Source organism: Lonchura striata, chromosome 1A (genome assembly GCF_050655825.1).
Source record: "Lonchura striata isolate lonStrDom1 chromosome 1A, ASM5065582v1, whole genome shotgun sequence".
Classification (NCBI taxonomy): Eukaryota; Metazoa; Chordata; class Aves; order Passeriformes; family Estrildidae; genus Lonchura; species Lonchura striata.
Genome location: NC_140741.1, coordinates 69950569 through 69968144, shown reverse-complemented (window position 1 = coordinate 69968144; position 17576 = coordinate 69950569). Strand labels below are relative to the sequence as shown.

Genomic DNA, 17576 nt, shown 5'->3' with positions numbered 1-17576 from the left:
GTAACAGAATTTCTGAGCCACAGAAATAATACACTTCAGCCATTAAAGCTGGTTTTGCTACTATTTAATCTTTATTTCAAAACCAAAATAAAATCCACATTCTCCATCAGCTGTAGCAGTGACTTCCCATGTAAGCTCATACTGAAACTGATTCACTGGTTGATTCTGTGCAGAAGGATGTTAAAAACTTTAAACACATAATTACACATGGAAATTTTATAATATGATTTTACCAACTATATTATTAGTGACCTTACATTAATAGAGTGTGAGCCCAAAAGTAAGACAAGAGAATGACCAGAAAAAAAGTTAATGCACAACTCATCATTATCTTTCATTACCTACACTAGCTGCAGCAATCTGATTTTGTAAGTCAGGTTTTCTTTGAAGTCCATCAGCTGTTCAGCCTTGCTGCATTTATTTTGTACTACCATGAAATACTTTTATAATGCAGCATTTGGGGCAAGTTCCTTACACAGGGGGCAAAAAGCACATGACTCTGGCTCCTCAAGCTGATGCTCAGGCACAGGTTTCCCATCCTGGTCCTCAGAGGTCGCTTTAAAGATTGATTCTTTTTCCTTACACTACTTTTGCTCATTTCTTCCTACCTACCCCACAAACAAAACTCCAGCAACAACAAACCTAGAAAACAGCATCTTTGAATGCAGTGTTTCCTGCTTCATCCTGGTATGAGCAGATCTGTTTGGCTATAAAAACACCCACTAACTTATTCACTGCCTCTTCAAAGTCTCAAACAGAAATGTACAGACAACGCTGAATTAAATTAAAAGCTACAAGCTCCAAGGCACAAAACCCTGCCTGGTGTAAGTCAAGAGGCTCACTGGATTGATGTGGTGAGCAGAGAAGGTTCTTGGATGGGTGTTTCATAAACTATGTCCTCTTGCAAATCCAGGTACAGAAGGATTGAATTACAGCCTCTCCTGCCTAAACACCTGCTGGCACAAGCCCGTCCTACCTGGGTTGATTTCCACTGAAAAGACAGCAAAGAACATGGATGAAATCAAATTTGGCAGCCCAGAGGTGGGAACAATGATAAGTAGAGCTGGATGTGCAGAGCTCCTGGGCTGATTTAGAGGGATGTGAAGGGGCTGTGTGTGGAGCAAGGATGCTTCTCCAGCACAGGCTGGCAGCAAGAAACCTTATCAGCAGAAAGGCCAAAATCACTTGTGAGTTACAAGATAAGGTAGTGATTTAAGATTAGCACAAGGTCTGGAGCAGAAACTGTTTTATATTTTGCATGTCCAAATTCAATTACTTCTTTCTCCAGCTGCTCTTGGATCATGTTCTTAACAGGCCTGTGGTAGCACTCTAAGCTGGTGAGGTGACAGCTGTGTGAGGACATTGGGCATCACTCACTGCCACTTTGATTACAAATGACTGCTGGAAAAGGATCTCCTACATCCCAGATCGGCTTATAGAGTCAAATCTACTTTGAAAAAACTATAATGTAGTTAATTAAACTTGCTTTTCCTCCCCATTTCTCTTGCATGAAGTAAGACTTTGATTTACAGCATTAGAAGTCAAAGCTGGGATTCAAAATCCTTCCTTTGGCACCTGCCCAGTGTCTTCACATCAAAGCGCTGAGCGTGCAACCACTGTCAGCAAGGTCAGGAGTCAGACTAAATCTGACATTTCTGAACTGCTAGTCTGGAAAATAGCACATAAATTCGAAGCAAAATATCTTCTCTGTTCATTGTCTTTTACCAAGCTCCAGGAGGCTTTTGTTTTCAACACATGTGAAATGTCAAGGCAGAAAAAAAAGTTTCTGAAAGACTGGGGCTTTGTGCAACTGCAGATGGCCAAATAAGCAGCCAGATGTCTAAGTTTCACATGGTTCTTTTTGAATCTTGGATGCTGCTACTAAAAAAATTATCCGAGAAGGGCTAACATGGTTAACCTAACCTGCAGGAACATGAAGTTAGTTGTAAAGAAAGTTTTACATTAAACATGCTGTTACATCAATTTAGGAGCACACACGTACCTTTTACATGTGAACCTGAACACCTACAACCAAATTGTAAGGAACATCTCACCAAACCAGGGCTAAACCAAAACACACTACTACCAAAATAACTTTAAATATTTTGCTTTTAATTTGATTCAATTCAAGCAACTTTTCTAATAGGGTAAGTGCTGCTTCACTAAAATGCACAGCAACACAAGCATTTCAACAGCTTCTGCATTTCCCTGTCTCCTGAAGCTCTGCCTAACAGGTTTGGAAGTTTATTTCTCAAAAGTATTATTGCTAGAGGAGGTATCCAGCAACACCACACATCCATTCTGGGAGAATCCAGCTCCATCCAACTGTGCTCTGCCCAGCAGAACGAGCACAGCCTGCCCCAGAGGGTGGTTACCCAACAAGGTGTGGGAAGGAATGAGGACACAAGTCTCACCAGGTGGGACAACTGCCGAGTTTAGATGATCTCTGAGGTCATTGATGGGTTTGTTCTTCTGAAAGAGGCAATTTTAAGCTGAAATCCATAGGCAGAGGTGCATACATTTTTAAAAACAAAGGTGAACTTCTTCCTTTACTTCTCCTTCCTAGCTATAGTATCTCAGTCTTAAAACTGGGAATGTGACACCTTTAGCTCTTCTCTGTGGTCACAGCTCCCTCTGCAGTCAACCCAGCTCCACCAGTGACACCAGACAGGGAAGTCTCTCCATCAGTCCTGTGCTGTGAACCAGACAGAATACACCAAGTTCTCACAAAAATCCCATGGAAAGGACTCGGCAAAATCACCAGAGGGATCTCCAGCTCACTGGAAATCACCCACCTGGGCCATGCTCTCTTATCAGTGCCAGGGTTATAGAGGGTATGGGGAACCAGGACACCCAAAATCACTCGCTGAGCCAGGCTAGGGGTCTGTCCTAAGTGACTCTCATCACTTTCTGGTGTTGTGGTCAAACCAGAAGCTGCTGAGAGGTTATGTCTGGCTCCAGGTGGGAACCACAGTGCTGACACCTCACTCCATCACCAAGGGTGTAGGACCAACACTTAATTGTGCTTAAACCTCACCTTCTTTAAAAACCAACCAAACAAGAAAACCTAGATATGCTGCACGAAGATGAAGAATCACAAAATGATGCACAAGGTGCCACAAGAACCCATCACTGCAGCCTTTGGTTCTTTTTGGGGTGGATTGGGGGGGGAGTGAAAACAAGCTGAACATTGATTCTTTGCACTGGGGTGTTCAATGACATCCCCAGCACCAGTTTCTGAACAGCAGCAATGACACAACACAGCCCTCAAGTGCAGTTTTGCTCTGGTTTATTCTTCATTTCAAAAAACAGAGTCTGAAAGTTAAAGACTCTTTCAGAAAGCAAAGAAAAACACTGTCAAAGGCAAGAGGATCATTTCAGTGTGTATCACTCCACCCTGCCACCACTGCGATCCAGGGTGCATCCAAACATTTCTTCAACCTGGCAGCAGCCAAAGGCTCCTTATCCCAGACCTGCCAGACTCAAAGGATTCCTCGTTTCACACAGCCTTGGATCAGTTGTGCAAGGCCAGTGGGAGGCTGCTTTGTTGGCCCAGAAGCTCCCAACACTGTCAGACTCCTATTTCACCTGTCCCAGAGCTGCCTGGTCAGGTATGATGCCACGCCAAGCCATGCTTGAGGAACTCTACCAGCAGTCATATTCCTGTCCATAAATCCCATTTTTTCTCTGTGAGTGGTTGCTGCTTTCTCTTTAGCCACTTGCTTACACCATTGATTCTGCTGGTACTAACACCCACATCTTCATCAGCTACACTAGTAACTCCCCATGTCACTGAGGGCTTGTCTGAAATGGAATTTTTTAATTTTTTTGGCACAGGAAAGGAAGTTGGAAATACTGCAAATTCTTGCATAAACTCTTATGTTGGTACAGCATCATTCTAAAGATGTGTCATGGTTAAAAGCTTTTAAGAAACAAGAATGAAAACACCAAGAAAATCAAGGTGTTCTTTCAAGACTTTGATTCTTCAATTGTCTAAGACACCTGCAGGAAATCTGTTTTTCTAGGTTAGGCTTCCTTTGACATACATCAGCTGTCCAAGCTCAGTGGAATCATTATGAATTAGCATAGAACAATTTTGCAGTGCAGCATTTGGCTAAGTTACCATTACAGAGGTCAACAAAGGGAATTCTGCCTGCCCAGGCAGGGTCTGTGTTCTCCCCTCAGAGAAGCTCATTCTCAGGCCCATGTTTTCCATCCTGCTCTTCACGGAGTCTTCTACAGGTTGATTCTTTCCCCTTGCACAAGCCGTGCTCGGAAGTTCCATAAGTCCTTCAAAACAAAAATGAGACAAAGGAAAAACACCTTGAGGGCTGGTCACAGAAAAAGTGACCAGGATTCCAGTTTACAGGATGGGAGTAGAAGATGACTTAGTTCTTATCATCTTGTGAAAGTGAAATAAGACCTGGGCACTCCTCTAGGAGAAAACTCCTTCTACAAAAAAATCCTTAAAGCTACACGTGAATACAGAGACTTCTCTGGGGTTTGTAAGAACAACCTCATTTCCACTCGGGAGAAGCAGAGAGCCTCACTACACATCCCTTTGGATTTCACCAAGCACCTAAATAACCCCAGGAACTGAAAGCCAAGCAAGCTGTGGCTTTACAGACATGAAAGATCTGCTGGCAAAACACAGCTGGGCACCCCACCACACCCAGGCACACTGGAGGGAAACACGCAGAACAACACAAAAATGCCAAGGGTGAAAATAAAACTCACTCCCTCCAGAAAGCTCCAAATATTGTAAACCATGTACATTTTAAAAGAAAATTGCTGCTTTTACATCCAGACTTTACTGCCTTGATACTGGCTTTCCACATGCTTGGGAACTGCTGCAGATTAAAATATTCAGAACATTTTCACCCCAGTAACAAGGTTTATTTTTCTTTCAGTGGCTGGATCCCCGAAGCATTTACATTTGCTTTGTATTTTACTCAATGGTCTCAGTTGTTCAGCAAGAGTCCATTAGTCCCTTTTTTTTTTTTTTTTTTTTTTTTTTGAGGCAAATGTGTATTACTGCTGACAAACGTGCCATAGCCTTGAGTATAAACGACTGATGTGGGATTATATTTAAGCAAAAAAAAATCCATTTGTTATTGTAATCAGATGTGGCTACTTGTTTTAAAAGGAAAATCCACCTACCATTAGTGGGGGGATTGTAAGAACTGTGGACATAAAAACTGGACAGGCACTGAATTTATTCCAACTCATAGTTTTGAATTCAGGGTAAATGACCACATTATTTTAATTACAAGTAGAGCTTCAGAAGAAACTTCTGGAGATCAATGGCTGTGAAGGGGTTGCCAGTGAACAAGGCATTATGAGGAAAAAGGCCCCCAAAAGGTCTGCCAGTCATCCTCTGAACATCAGGTCTTTTATCCTGCCAAGCACCTCTGCCTGGTACAGCCTGATCTGCCAACTAGGCATAGCAAAGAGCACCAGTGAGAGACTTGGGAAGGGGAACTGACCTGGTGTGTAACAAAGGGCACTGAGCCAACTCTCACCTTCAGCTCCACAGAAGTTGCATCATATTTCTTGCAAACCATTTCCTGCAGCTCCTTCTCCAGGTGCTCCTGAGTTGTGTTCTTGACATCAATGTAGTGACACTCTGAGCTGGCAAAGTGGCAGCTGATGCTCTGTGTGAGGAAAGTGGGTGTCACTCACTGTCACATCAACTACAAACAACTGCTGGAAAAAACCCTAGTGCATTGCAGACTGTGGACACATCACTCCTTCCTTACAGATCATGTCAGAAAATTCCTTCCTCCTTTCCAAGTGCTCTGGAGAGTGTCCCCTTGGAGAAATTCTCCTGCTGCTGACCTCCTTCTCTTGCTCTTCTTCCTTCCCTTCTCACCCTCACTCCCTCAGCATGAGCTGTCCTACTTGATCTCAGAATATCAGCAGCTGGAGTGCAAATAGGGATAGTCAGGGCTGAGGCAGACCTGTGTGTACTGGAAGGGCTCTTAGTTCCTGCACCCTAGGGTCACAACTCACTTGTTTTGAATCCACCAACCGACACAGGGGCTGAAAGAAGAGGCCACACAATAGGCAAACCAAAATCAAAACAGAGCAGCCCGTGCTGCAGTGCCTGGATGAATCCCTTCTGAGACAGGACCAGGCCTACAAAGGAGGGCCCTTTTCCCTGTTTCAGTTAAATCATCATGCATGTCAACAAATCTTTTATAGAAAAATGGGTTGTGCAATCATGTAAATAAATATTATTTACTGAATCATGGAGACTCCTGTTATCCAGATGGGATACCAAGAAGACAGGGAAAAAAAATTAGGTAAAGTCCTGGTATCTGGGACAGCTGAAAGGGAACTTTCAGAAAAGCAATTACAGCCAGACAGGCTTTAATTTAAACATAGATTCAACATCTAATTTCTACTCCTGTTCTGTTTTTATCAAGCAGCTGCACAGCATGCTCTTCTTACAGAAGACAGATGTTTAAAAATAAAATAATAAATAAACAAGAGACTGCTGAAGTATATTAGGAAGATAAAAACTCTTTAAAATATTCATCCACATATTCATGAACTGAGAAAGTATTCAAAGGAGGTGAGGGATAAAAATAGGGGGACAGTTGGATAATTTTTTTTAAAAAATCAAGAATATAAAAAACTGTATCAAGAGATGCTTTCCTACCTTTCGAAAACCTGATGTCCTGTTTATCCCAGAGCCATGAATGAGCAGGGGATGGAAGAACACTGTGTCTCCCTTCTCCATGACAAGGTGAACCTTGGGAATCTTCTCATCCTCATCAAGCAGCCCATGGAAAAGTTTGTTGGTTTTACCCTAGGAAAGAAAAAGGCTGAACTGAAATCACTCAGCTAGAATTAGAGGAAGAGCTGATTCTCAGAGCACAGCAGGGACAGCTAGGAAACTGCTTTCCCCTGGAGAGAGTATTCCATATGCCAAGCTAGAAGTCTGACTATTGCTTACTAGTCCTTCTACCTCAAGCCTGACACACACAAAAATGACACCTTTTGTATTTTCTGCAGCTGGATTTGGACAAAGGCATTCTCAGCTGGAGAGAACAGAGAAGACCACTGGGAAACCCCACAAGGGTGGACTGATGCCCCTGCTGGAGTCCAGACTTCTGCTCCTGGTATAACCATCACCAATGACAGTCCAGGCCAGGAAACACACACTCTTAAGAGGAAGATTGCACCTGGTATTTTATTCCATCCAGCTGTTTACTGTCAGACTTCTCCTCTTTGGGACAGTACACATGGTACCAGGCAGGAACAGGAGGAGACAGAGCCCTCAGACTTGGTAAGGGCAGTGGAAAACGTTGGCATGTGTTTATACTGTCATGTCACAACGTGCAGGACATTCTCCAGGTGAAGGTGGGAACAGAGGCAAATCTACCCACATCACACAGAGTGAGGTCACCCAAGATACTCTCTCCCAAATCAATGTCAATATTTGCATAAACAGAAAAAAGAAATCACTGAAAACCTCAGTTCTAACCTGCACATCCTCCCCCTACAGTGAGTCCTTCCCAGCCAAAAGACATCCCCTTCCTGCATGCCTTCCCAAGCCCTCCAAGACTCTGTACCTCCCACTCTGGATAACCATGAGGCTTCAGGGCTGTCTTGTGTGTCCCTGGCTGCACGACCAGGCAGCCGTTGTCCTGGTGAGCCCTCTCCATGGCGGTCCAGGCGCACACGATGCGGGACGCCGGCCGGAACGGGAAATAGTGCAGGTCCTGATGCATGGGGTGCAGGAAGGTCTGCTTGTCTGCAACACAGGTGCAGAAACCTTCAGCCTCATCACATGTGACACACCTTTTCCTTCCTGTTAAACCAGTGTGGCACATCCTAAGGAGCTGCTGCTTCCCACTGGGATCACTCGGTGTACTCAGTGCCTGCTCCAGCCCAGCCATGGAAGCCAAGCAGATGAGCTGCCACCCCTGCCCAAAATGGACCCAAAATGGCTCTTGGGTCACACAGTGAAAGCCAGGAGGCTGCTTGGCTCTGTGACCCCTCAGAAGTTTCCTTTTGCTGGCCTTCACCACCATCACCACACATTTTCATCACTCATTTTGGCTGTTCTCTAGTTGTGAGAACTTTAACCTGCACAGTGTTGCACAAAGAGCTTCCAACAGCTGTGCTGTCTGCAGGCACTGGATGTACTGCTGTGATGCAAGCAGAATCAACCCTGTCTGTGCTGCACCCTGCTCATGTTTATTTAGCCTTCTCTTTAAAAGAAGGGAAAAAAAATCTCAATTTATTGACTGCAGCCTCCACAGAGAATCTCTGCCCTAGAGGCTCTCTTCCATGAAGTCTAAACATAAATAAATATTCTTGAAGTTTTGCTTGTTATTCTTTCCCCCCACCATGGAAATGGAAACATCATCCACACCAGAAGAGCCTTATAAACATAATTTATATACTTACTTTGCCATTGATTTTGCCCCTTAAATAGATACAGTTAGGACATTTCTACTTGCCTCATTTACCATACTATTTAGACTTTGTGCAGCCTCAAAAACTCTCCTGTGTTTTCTCATGTTGTCTCATTAAACCAAGGTAAAAATAAACCAAACTATCACCAAAATGGCTTTGTAAATTTTCTGTGTTATTTGGGTTTAATTTTTTTACAGCTTTTCTAAAATACTAAGTTCAATTCTGGAATACACACAATAATTAATCCATTTTCCTCTAATCCAAATTTTCCTTACCAGAATCTGGAAGTTTATTTATCAGCATGGTGTGCATTGCCATGATGTTTGGCCCTGTGAAGCACTCAACATATTTGAGGACCTACAAGGCAGAAAACATTAGGAAAAAAAATCAGAAACATGAAAAACAAGAGGAAATATTGCTGAGGAAGCACTAGGAGCTGGATGTTTGGCTGAGGACAAGGGTACAGGAAAAGGAGGTCAGGGAGGATGGAGGGATGCAGGACAGGAGGCAGGATCTGGCTTGGCACACAAATGGGAATGGGGGGAGGAGGCCAAGAGGGAAGAGGGTGCTGCAGGCTGCTGAAGATGGGAAGGGTACCCCCACAGAGCTAAATCTGCCACATGAATATTGGCTGCAAGGCTGGACCTGCCCTGGGACAGATGTTTGCCTGGATAAAACACATTCAGAAGATGTGGCTGATCTGTCCCTCTAGCCTGGCACAGTTTGGCCAAGTCACATTCCTGACTGGCTCCACACCAGGGGCAGAGCAGCACTGCTTTAAGTCTTCTGCCCCAACCTCCACCCATCCCCTGCTCATGCAGAACACTCCTAAAAGCTGACCTGGTCTTCCTTCCTCACTTGTGTATTTATGGGAGTGACCTGTAGGGTCAGGTGCCTCCATACAGGCTCTTCCACCACCACCACCCTTTCCTTGCTTTACCTCTGGAAGAGTGCAGTATCTGAACAGCTCTTCATCTTCCTGGAAGTCCTGCACTTTATTAACCACATTTTCAGACTGACCAAACTGGGATCTCAGGGACTCATTTTTCATAATCATAATTCCTGGTGGCTTCACTTCTCTTCTACAGATCCTCAAGAACTCCTTCCTGCAAGAAGGAGGGAATGTCCATGTTGGAAGAACTCAACAACCTCCACTTCCCAGAGCTCCCCCAGCCTGCCAGGCAAGTGCCTCGTACCTGAAGCGCTCAATGTCCTCGTCAGAAACGAGGTTCTTGATGAGCAGGTACCCGTTGTCCTCATAGAACTGCCTCTGCTCTGTGGTCAGCAGATCGTTGTCCAGGGTGTAGCTGGGACACAGAGGGAGACGTTAACCACCTCTAGTGACCAACACGTGTGCTTGGGGGAAGAAAGAGCTCAGCTCTGAAGGCTGTTTTCCTTTCATCTCTACCAGGGAAGATGGAGCTTACCAAAACCTCCCTGAATGAGGAACAACACTGACTTGGGCTGAAGTAGGAATGCTTATCTGGGGAGAGAATTAAGGAATATATAATCAATCAAAATAGATTAGAACATTATCTACAGGCACGAGTCCTTGATCCTACATTGCTGTTCATGTTAAAGGCAGGTGCTGTGCTGGACACTCAATCAATGCTTCTGTAATAATAAATTATAATACAAAATATTCTATAAATGAAAAGAATCTAAAACAATAAAGCAATAGGAGTAAACCTGAGGTTTCACATTCTCCTACAGTGTTGCAAACCCTCACCATCTCACCAGTTACTGCAGAGATCAGGTCCCTGAAATGACAGGCATAGCAGGAAGAGAGTTTTAGGCTTGTCCTCCACTTCAAGTCATTCCAACAGGTTTTAAAAAAGCATTTGTTTTCTCTTATGCAGAGACACATTCTCATCAACAGGGCAATTAAACCCCACTTGCTAAAGAAGCCCCACAAGAGCTTTATGCATGGTATTGAAGTGCCATCCATAACGAAAGTGAGCATTTTCATGCTGATCTTTTGGTCTGCACATGCATGTTTACTTCAGGGTTTTATGAAAACCACTGACTATCCTCTATTGCTCATAAAACCATGAATGCTTTGGGAATGAGAAATAGGTTTCATCACACCAGTTGTGCGTGCGGTCCCCACACCAGGAAGCTTAAATATTATCTTGTCAAGAGTCACATACAATGGGAGAAGAACAACACATGCAAAAATGTTTGGCAAAAATGATGAGCCAGAGAGAGGAAAAGGTGCTGGGAACTGGGTGGAAGACAGAGAGAAGAACATGGGGAGACCAGCTGGCAACTGCCACAGGAGGTCCCAGAGCAAGGAATCCCCCAACTGAGGGCACCAGTGCCCCATACACCACACTTCAGGCCTAATTTCAGTGAATATGGGACTCCTGATCATTCAGGCTCCTAAATGTCCACAGACAGCTGACAGAGACACAGGCACTGGCTAAACCCCAGCACGGGGCCCTGCTCAGCACCTCAATCTCCCTGAATGGGAGGACAGCAGGCAAGTCCACTCAGCACTGGACTCCATTTCAGCACCTTCCTCCCAGGCTCTGCACTGCCTCTTCCTCTCGCTGGTTTTGCTCTTGACACTTTGCAACATTCAGAGGACAAGTCTGGGTTGCTTGGACAACTGAAACCACGAGGCGCAGAAATTAAAACAAAACCAGTGAACCGATGTACCATTTGATATATCAAATATATCTATTCCTATCAGAGTCTGTCATTTACTTTATCCACACACCTTTCTTGCTCCAGCCCAGCTTAGTCATGTTTTTGCCCAAAGCAATTTGCATCATGACCCAGATTTAAAAACAAACAGGTTGTGCAGCACCTCTCCTTGCTTCCTGTATTTTACAACCAGGGTGTTTTTCCTATCATTTATTCCTAATTTTATGTTTCTATTTGTGTTATGTCTGTCTAAGTCAACTATCCATTTGCCTTCATATTTTTAATCGATTTGAGGACTTCTACAAGCTGTTTGATCATTCTCTTCTATGTATTATAATTCAGAGGTAACTTGTCAGCGTTCTGCTCTGTGAAAAAGCTTTTTTTTTTTAAAGCAACATTTATGACAGCAGCTTTAAAAATATTCTCAGCAAGAAGTCTCCACTTAACTTTTGGAACCACAGACATATCAACGTAAAAACTTATTTATACCCAGGCTTCCTTTGCCTTATGTTGGCAGCCTCCAACATTTTCACCTCGGCTCCTGCTCACAAACCAAACCTTGATGTTTTTCCTGCTGCTGCTCTATCAGTCGAGTCTGTACCTTTCTAGGGAATCTGTGACTTGCCGTGCAACTCCTAAGTCAGGCGGAGTTGAATCTCTAGGAGGAAAATTGGCTGCAGGGAAGCCTCTGGCTGTGCTGGGGCACTGCCGAGATGCACATCCCGGCTCCCACATCCCGCGGGGCTGGAGCTCAGGGGGAGGCTTTGGGGTGGGTCGGGCACTGACCCCAAAACTCCAGTCGGGGGTGCCACGGCAGGCTGTCCTCGGCACCAGGACACCGGGCAGGGCTGGCCCTGCGTGTCCCTCCCGGGCCGGTGTCCCTGTCGGACACACCACGGGCCCACGGGCGGCTCCGTGCTGCTGCCGCCCCTCCCCGATCCCACAGCAGGAAGGATACCGGAGCCGGGGCCGCTGCCGGCCGCGGGGAGAGGTGCCGCAGCACGGCGGCCAGCCGGGCCGCCGAGCGCTCCCCGAGCCGCTCCATGGCGCCCGGGCCGCCTCGGCGCTGTCCCGGCCGGGGCGGAGCCGGGGCCGCCGCATGCTCAGAGCCGAGCGCCCTCAGAGCCCCGGGTCGGCCGGGAGGCGCGGACGGCGGTGGGAAGGGCGTGAGGGCAGCGGCGGTGGGAAGGGCCTGAGGGCAGCGGCGGTGGGAAGGGCGTGAGGGCAGCGGCGGTGGGAAGGGAAGGGCAGGGCCTGAGGGCAGCGGCGGTGGGAAGGGAAGGGCAGGGCGTGAGGGCAGCCGCCGCCCTCAGAGCCGGGTCCCGCCGCCGTGCCCGGCGCGGGGCGGCCGTGACGGACCCGGCGCCCTCAGAGCCGCGGGCCGGCAGCGCCCCCGGGCGGAACGGGCCTGAGGGAGGCCAGGCCGGGCTTGCGGAGAGCTTGGAAATTTCCCTGCGGATTTCTTTACGTTCGCCCTCCCGCCTCCCATTTTTTTTTTCCCCATTCTCTGCCAGGTGTGAATTTCATCAGCCCCGTGCGGAGAGCAGCGATTGGCACAATGCACTGCTGAGGCCGGCGTGGATCGATGCCTTATCTCCTGTCTCTAAGGAGACCGACAGAGTTCACCTGATCCCTCCATGAAAACGTTTGGAGAGATTCTTGCAGCCCCAGTGTGAAAACAGATCTCACTCCTGCCAGGTTGTCCATAAGACCCTCACTCCTGAGCAGTCCAAGCCCTGCTCCCAGAGAGGCACCATCACGAGTCTCCTGTAGCTCCAGGCAGGCCCACGATGACAGGGAGTGCAGCAAAATTCTACTTACTGCTGCTTTAGGAAGCTGAACTCCCATTCTGCAGCAGGTTTTGCTGGAATCTGGGGTGACATGTTGGTGAAACTCAGCTGTCAATACACGAAGCTTCCTGTTAGTGCTGCAGATAAACAGTAGCCAAGGCATCGGTAGGAAGGGCTCCTGTACATAACCTGTATCCTGGAAGCTGCTTCCCCTTAAAACTCAGTGGCAAAACTCCCACTGATTTAAGTAAACTATAGCAGGTTTACAAACTGCTCTAGTCTGTGGTGCTTTCATGTTTTATGGCTTTTACGGTACACTTGGTGGAGTCACTCTCTTCAGGGGCATAACAGAATAGGCTGTTCACAGAAGTGGGACAAATAAGGTTGGGAACCCAGGAAAAAGCCCTCTAAACGATTTTGTTTAGTCACAGAGGCAAGAGTACAGGCACTGTGAAGGTACAACAGCAGCAGCAGTAACAGCACCCTTCATTGCCAACAAAATCAGACCTTTGACTCCTGAGCCATAGAACTCTTAGTCATAAGAAAACAGAAAGTTAAAAGTCCCTCAAATCAAACTAGTGAGGGGAAACAAAAAAAAAAAAAAAAAAAGCAACTAGAGTAATAGCTTTATTATTGAACTTCTAATTATAACTGCATTGAAAGGCCTATATATAATTTAGATCTATACTGCAATTGCTTTCACAATCCAAACTGAAACAGGAACCTCAATAAATCTCATACATATCAAAGTTTAGGTAAAAGCCCCATCAAAAAGATGAAGCAGAATCATAGTGCACATGCCTGTTGTGGCATGGACCTGTTTGCAATGTAGATATTTCTTCCACAGGTATGTGTTTGACAACATCTTATGCAAAGGTGTCTTTCATACCTGTAAAAAATGAATAAAAAGAAGGGATTTGGCTGTACTGATTTAGGAGAACTAAGATGCTTTTATATACATATAATACACACTTACATAAATATATATAGAATCATAGAACATTCTGAGTTGGAAAGAACCCACAAGAACCACCAATCCAACACAAGACAAGCCCATGAATCCCACCCTGTGCCTGAGAATGTTGTCCAAAGGCTTCTTGAATTCTGACAGCTTTGGTGCTGTGACCACTTCCCTGGGGAGCCTTGTCTCAGTGCCCAACCATCCTCTGGATGAAGAATCTTTTCCTAATATATGCATATTTAAACAAGAAGAGCCTCAAAAAAAAAAAAAAAAAAAAAAAAAGCCTAATACCTCTGTGCATTAAATACCCTTATTCCTTTTACATACAACCTCTCTGGCAATCTTGATACCAGCGATTCCCGTGTCACTGGACTGCCCTGTTGTATTTTATCACACACCAAAGAATCCAGAACACCTCGCCCACCTTGGCAGGAGCAGCGGGTGGCTGAGGGCATTGCCCTGCATTTGTACCCTCCTGCTGATGGATCGAACTTTAACACAACAAAAGATCGATCTCGGCCTCTGTGAGCACCACGCAGTGGTGTAGCTGCTTGTGGTGTAGCCACACCCCCTAGAATTTGAAGTGTGTGGACACCTAAAAAAACCCCCATCCTTTGTATCTAAACAGTCCAGAGTGAATAATTTTCAAATCCATTGATAAGCATCACTGAAATACAAGCTGAATCTCATGAACCCAGGAAAAGAAACAAGGGAGAAATTTTCTTTGTTGAGGAAACTGATGGTGGCATTAATCATTGTATTAAAATGGATGGCATTTAAGAGGCTGTGTCTTTGTAAAGTACTTTTATAGCCATGTCTGTCAGTTTCCTGAATTTCATAGAATATTTTTATACAGATGGTTTGCATTTGGCTTTTTGTTTTAATGTTTTCTGTTCATTAAATCACAAAACTAATAAAAACTAAACGATTGAGATTCCTCCAGCAGCACAGGAACATTTCTAATGCAGAGTCTTATAATTTAATAAGCATCTCAATTGACTATTAAAATCCACATTATGATCAGAACTGTAATTCCAAAGATGAGGTCTTCTGAAAGCTTAATTTACTGTGGTGGCAAGTGGCAGCTGCTCCAACTCAGCAAAATTAGCTTTTTTAACTGAGATGCCAAGGAAAACAGATGTTGATGAGACAATAACAACAAAACCCACCACCAACACGCAGGTTCATTTCTCATCATCAGAAGAGTCAAGAAGGGCTTCTATGGATGGTAGAAGGAAGGAGGAGGAGGGAAAGGGAGCTGTGGATTAACCAGAGAACATAGTGACAAAGGACATGGAAAGGGTCAAGGGTCTTGATGACTTCTCTGCCTTGGGCTTTGCTTCAGCTCCTGGCCTCTGCGAATTCCAAGCTTTGGGCAATCCTTACCCTAAGGAGGAGCTACTGCCAGGCTCCTCTGCAGCTGTCCAAACTTCTCAGCTGGGGGTGCCCACCCATACCTTGTTGACACATCCCTTTGGAAATACCAGAGACAGCTGGATCCACCAGTGCTCTGAGCAGAGAGTGTAAGAACCCCAGTTGTGGCTGGCGCTTGTGGTGCCAGCCAACCTCAGCAGCCAGTGAGCCAGAAAGGAAAAGTCTCCCTCATGGACATGTTGCTCCTATTGATGTCCACAGCTGCCCAAAGGGATCCTGTTCTCCCTCATGACCACTCAGCTGGGAAAAACGCCTACTGAAGGGCTGAACAAAAGGATATTTTATTACCTTTCTGCTTTTTAAGCACCAGTCACAGGGGTTGCAATCACATCTCGTGGTCAGAATGCAGATATGAACTCAGGTGGCTCTTCCCAGCTGTTCACCTAACTTCAGTGAAAAGTCAGTGAAGCTCTGAGTATCAGTCACCGTGCCCACCCAATTCCCTGTGGGAACTCAGGTTTGCTGCCCTCTCACCACAGCAGTCACATTAATTTTCATTATCTCCTTACTAGAAAATATTTAATCCTGAATTTAGAGCAGAATATGAAATAATAATAAAAAAAAACTAACAAAAAGGACCAAACTATTCTGGCTTTATGTACTGGCACAGATTTAAAGTGTTGTTTTTCCCTGATGCAGGGGAAAGCAAAACGCTGAGGAAAACAACAGGCTTAAGAGCAGCAACTGTTACAAATTTTCCAAAAATATATACTACTTATCAAATGTGTTGATTAGCCTAGTGAATATTTCAATTATTAAATGCTTTCTTTTCAAATAAAGATTTTTTTTTTCTCCACTCTTTTAGTAACTTGGAGTTTTACAAGCAGGAATGGGAGCTGGTGCATGCAGAGATTCCCGTGTATGCAAACAAAGTACATTATGTTTGTATAAATGACTGGACGTGGCTACTAAAAACAGCTTTTCACTGTTGCTGTCTCACAGCTTTTTGACACCAGCATCTTAAAAACCCCTTCATTTAAGAGGAATCTCGAAGTGAGCTTAATACTGAAGGATTTAGGACTTGCCAGGCCCTTACAATATATCCTCCTACAGCTCACTGGGATCTACCATCTCTGATTTAGAAAAACCATAAAACTTCGTCAACGAAAGTGATGCTCACAGAGGACTTCCCAAGTTATCACTCACTCAGCGGCGCACCAGGAAGCGCTTTGGGATGTAAATTCCAGCCATCAGGAAGCACTGGGAGAGTTTTTTAAATCGGCTCACCCGAGAGGTTTTCCTTGTAGCTGTTTCCAGCGGCGTGACAGGAAATCTTCTTCCGAATGTCCAGAGATACGCAGCCTCCTTCAGCCACCTTACCTTGGAAATGGCCCTTCTGTCATGCAGGGCAAGGACAAGAGAAAAAACCAAACAGCATCGACCGACAAGGACCTTCTTCTGCTGGAGGGGAGTTGGCACACATCCAGTGCCAGTCTCAACTACAACTGACCCATGCACCTCCATGCAGAACTCGACTGGTTCTGCACCCATTTGATCCACTTAAGAGGTTTTTTTTTAATTAAAAGAACCTATATAGATACAGTCTTGCCCACGACCCTAAAGAAAATGAACAGAACAAACATCACAGAACAGCAGGAAAAAAAAAAATTAAATCAGTATTTTTTGCACAACTGGGTTTTGATACTTTAATTTCAGAACTGCTGTGAAAAACCTAACAGCAAAACTTGGTTAGTGCTTTGAGGTTTTGTGGTGAATCCACAACTCTCAGACTTCTCTTCCAGGAAAAGGAACATGAGGGACAGTGTGGTTTAAGCTACTCACAAGGGGGGAATTTAAAAAAAAAACATTCTAGCTTTGCAAAAGGTGTCTGCTGAAAACACTACTGAGTGGAAAAAAGATGAGCCAAGTTTTGCCAGAGATGCCATTAGGAGGAAGACTGGAAATTTAAACCGTGCATGATGCACAAGATTCAATCTGACCCAGTAACTCGTTCTTTATAGATGGAAGCCTTTATAATTCTTGCTGCAGTAACAAATATCCAAGATTTTCTTCTTGCTGGTCTGAATATCAAGGAGCAAATTCCAGAACTTGGGAGAAGCTCCACGAGCGGGTTCAGTGCAGTTCAGGACAGCAGGGAGTGTCTGGGCAGAGCGGGGTCAGCAGTGAGGCTGCAAGGGGCAGCTCCCTGTGCTGGCTGGGAAATCGAGCTCCAGCATCCATTCCACGAGCCCTCCTCTTGCTGACAGCAGGCACAGGAGCACTTGCAGGGGAAACAATTCAAAATGTTGCAGACTTGGTGCTGGTAAGTAAAATAAACAAAATCAAGTGGGTAATATACTTGGAGATAACCT

General features: G+C 45.2%; 1 protein-coding gene across 2 annotated transcripts; it reads right to left on the bottom strand.

The window, feature by feature from the left end:
- Window positions 1–52: 52 nt before the first annotated feature.
- On the bottom strand, window positions 53–12152 carry PHYH (phytanoyl-CoA 2-hydroxylase). 2 transcript variants are annotated; one of them, XM_085568683.1, is made up of 10 exons: window positions 11681–11931; window positions 10948–11041; window positions 9858–9913; window positions 9627–9737; window positions 9371–9536; window positions 8706–8787; window positions 7581–7762; window positions 6665–6814; window positions 5523–5654; window positions 53–4290 (listed from the first exon to the last, which is right to left on the bottom strand). In XM_085568683.1, the coding sequence occupies exons 1-10, from the start codon at window positions 11812–11814 to the stop codon at window positions 4237–4239; spliced, it is 1161 nt and encodes a 386-aa protein (XP_085424809.1). In that variant the 5' UTR covers window positions 11815–11931; the 3' UTR covers window positions 53–4236. The 2 variants fall into 2 exon arrangements, with proteins under 2 accessions (XP_085424809.1, XP_021386668.3); XM_021530993.3 differs by lacking the exons at window positions 10948–11041; window positions 11681–11931 and adding an exon at window positions 12038–12152.
- Between the last annotated feature and the right edge of the window lie 5424 nt (window positions 12153–17576).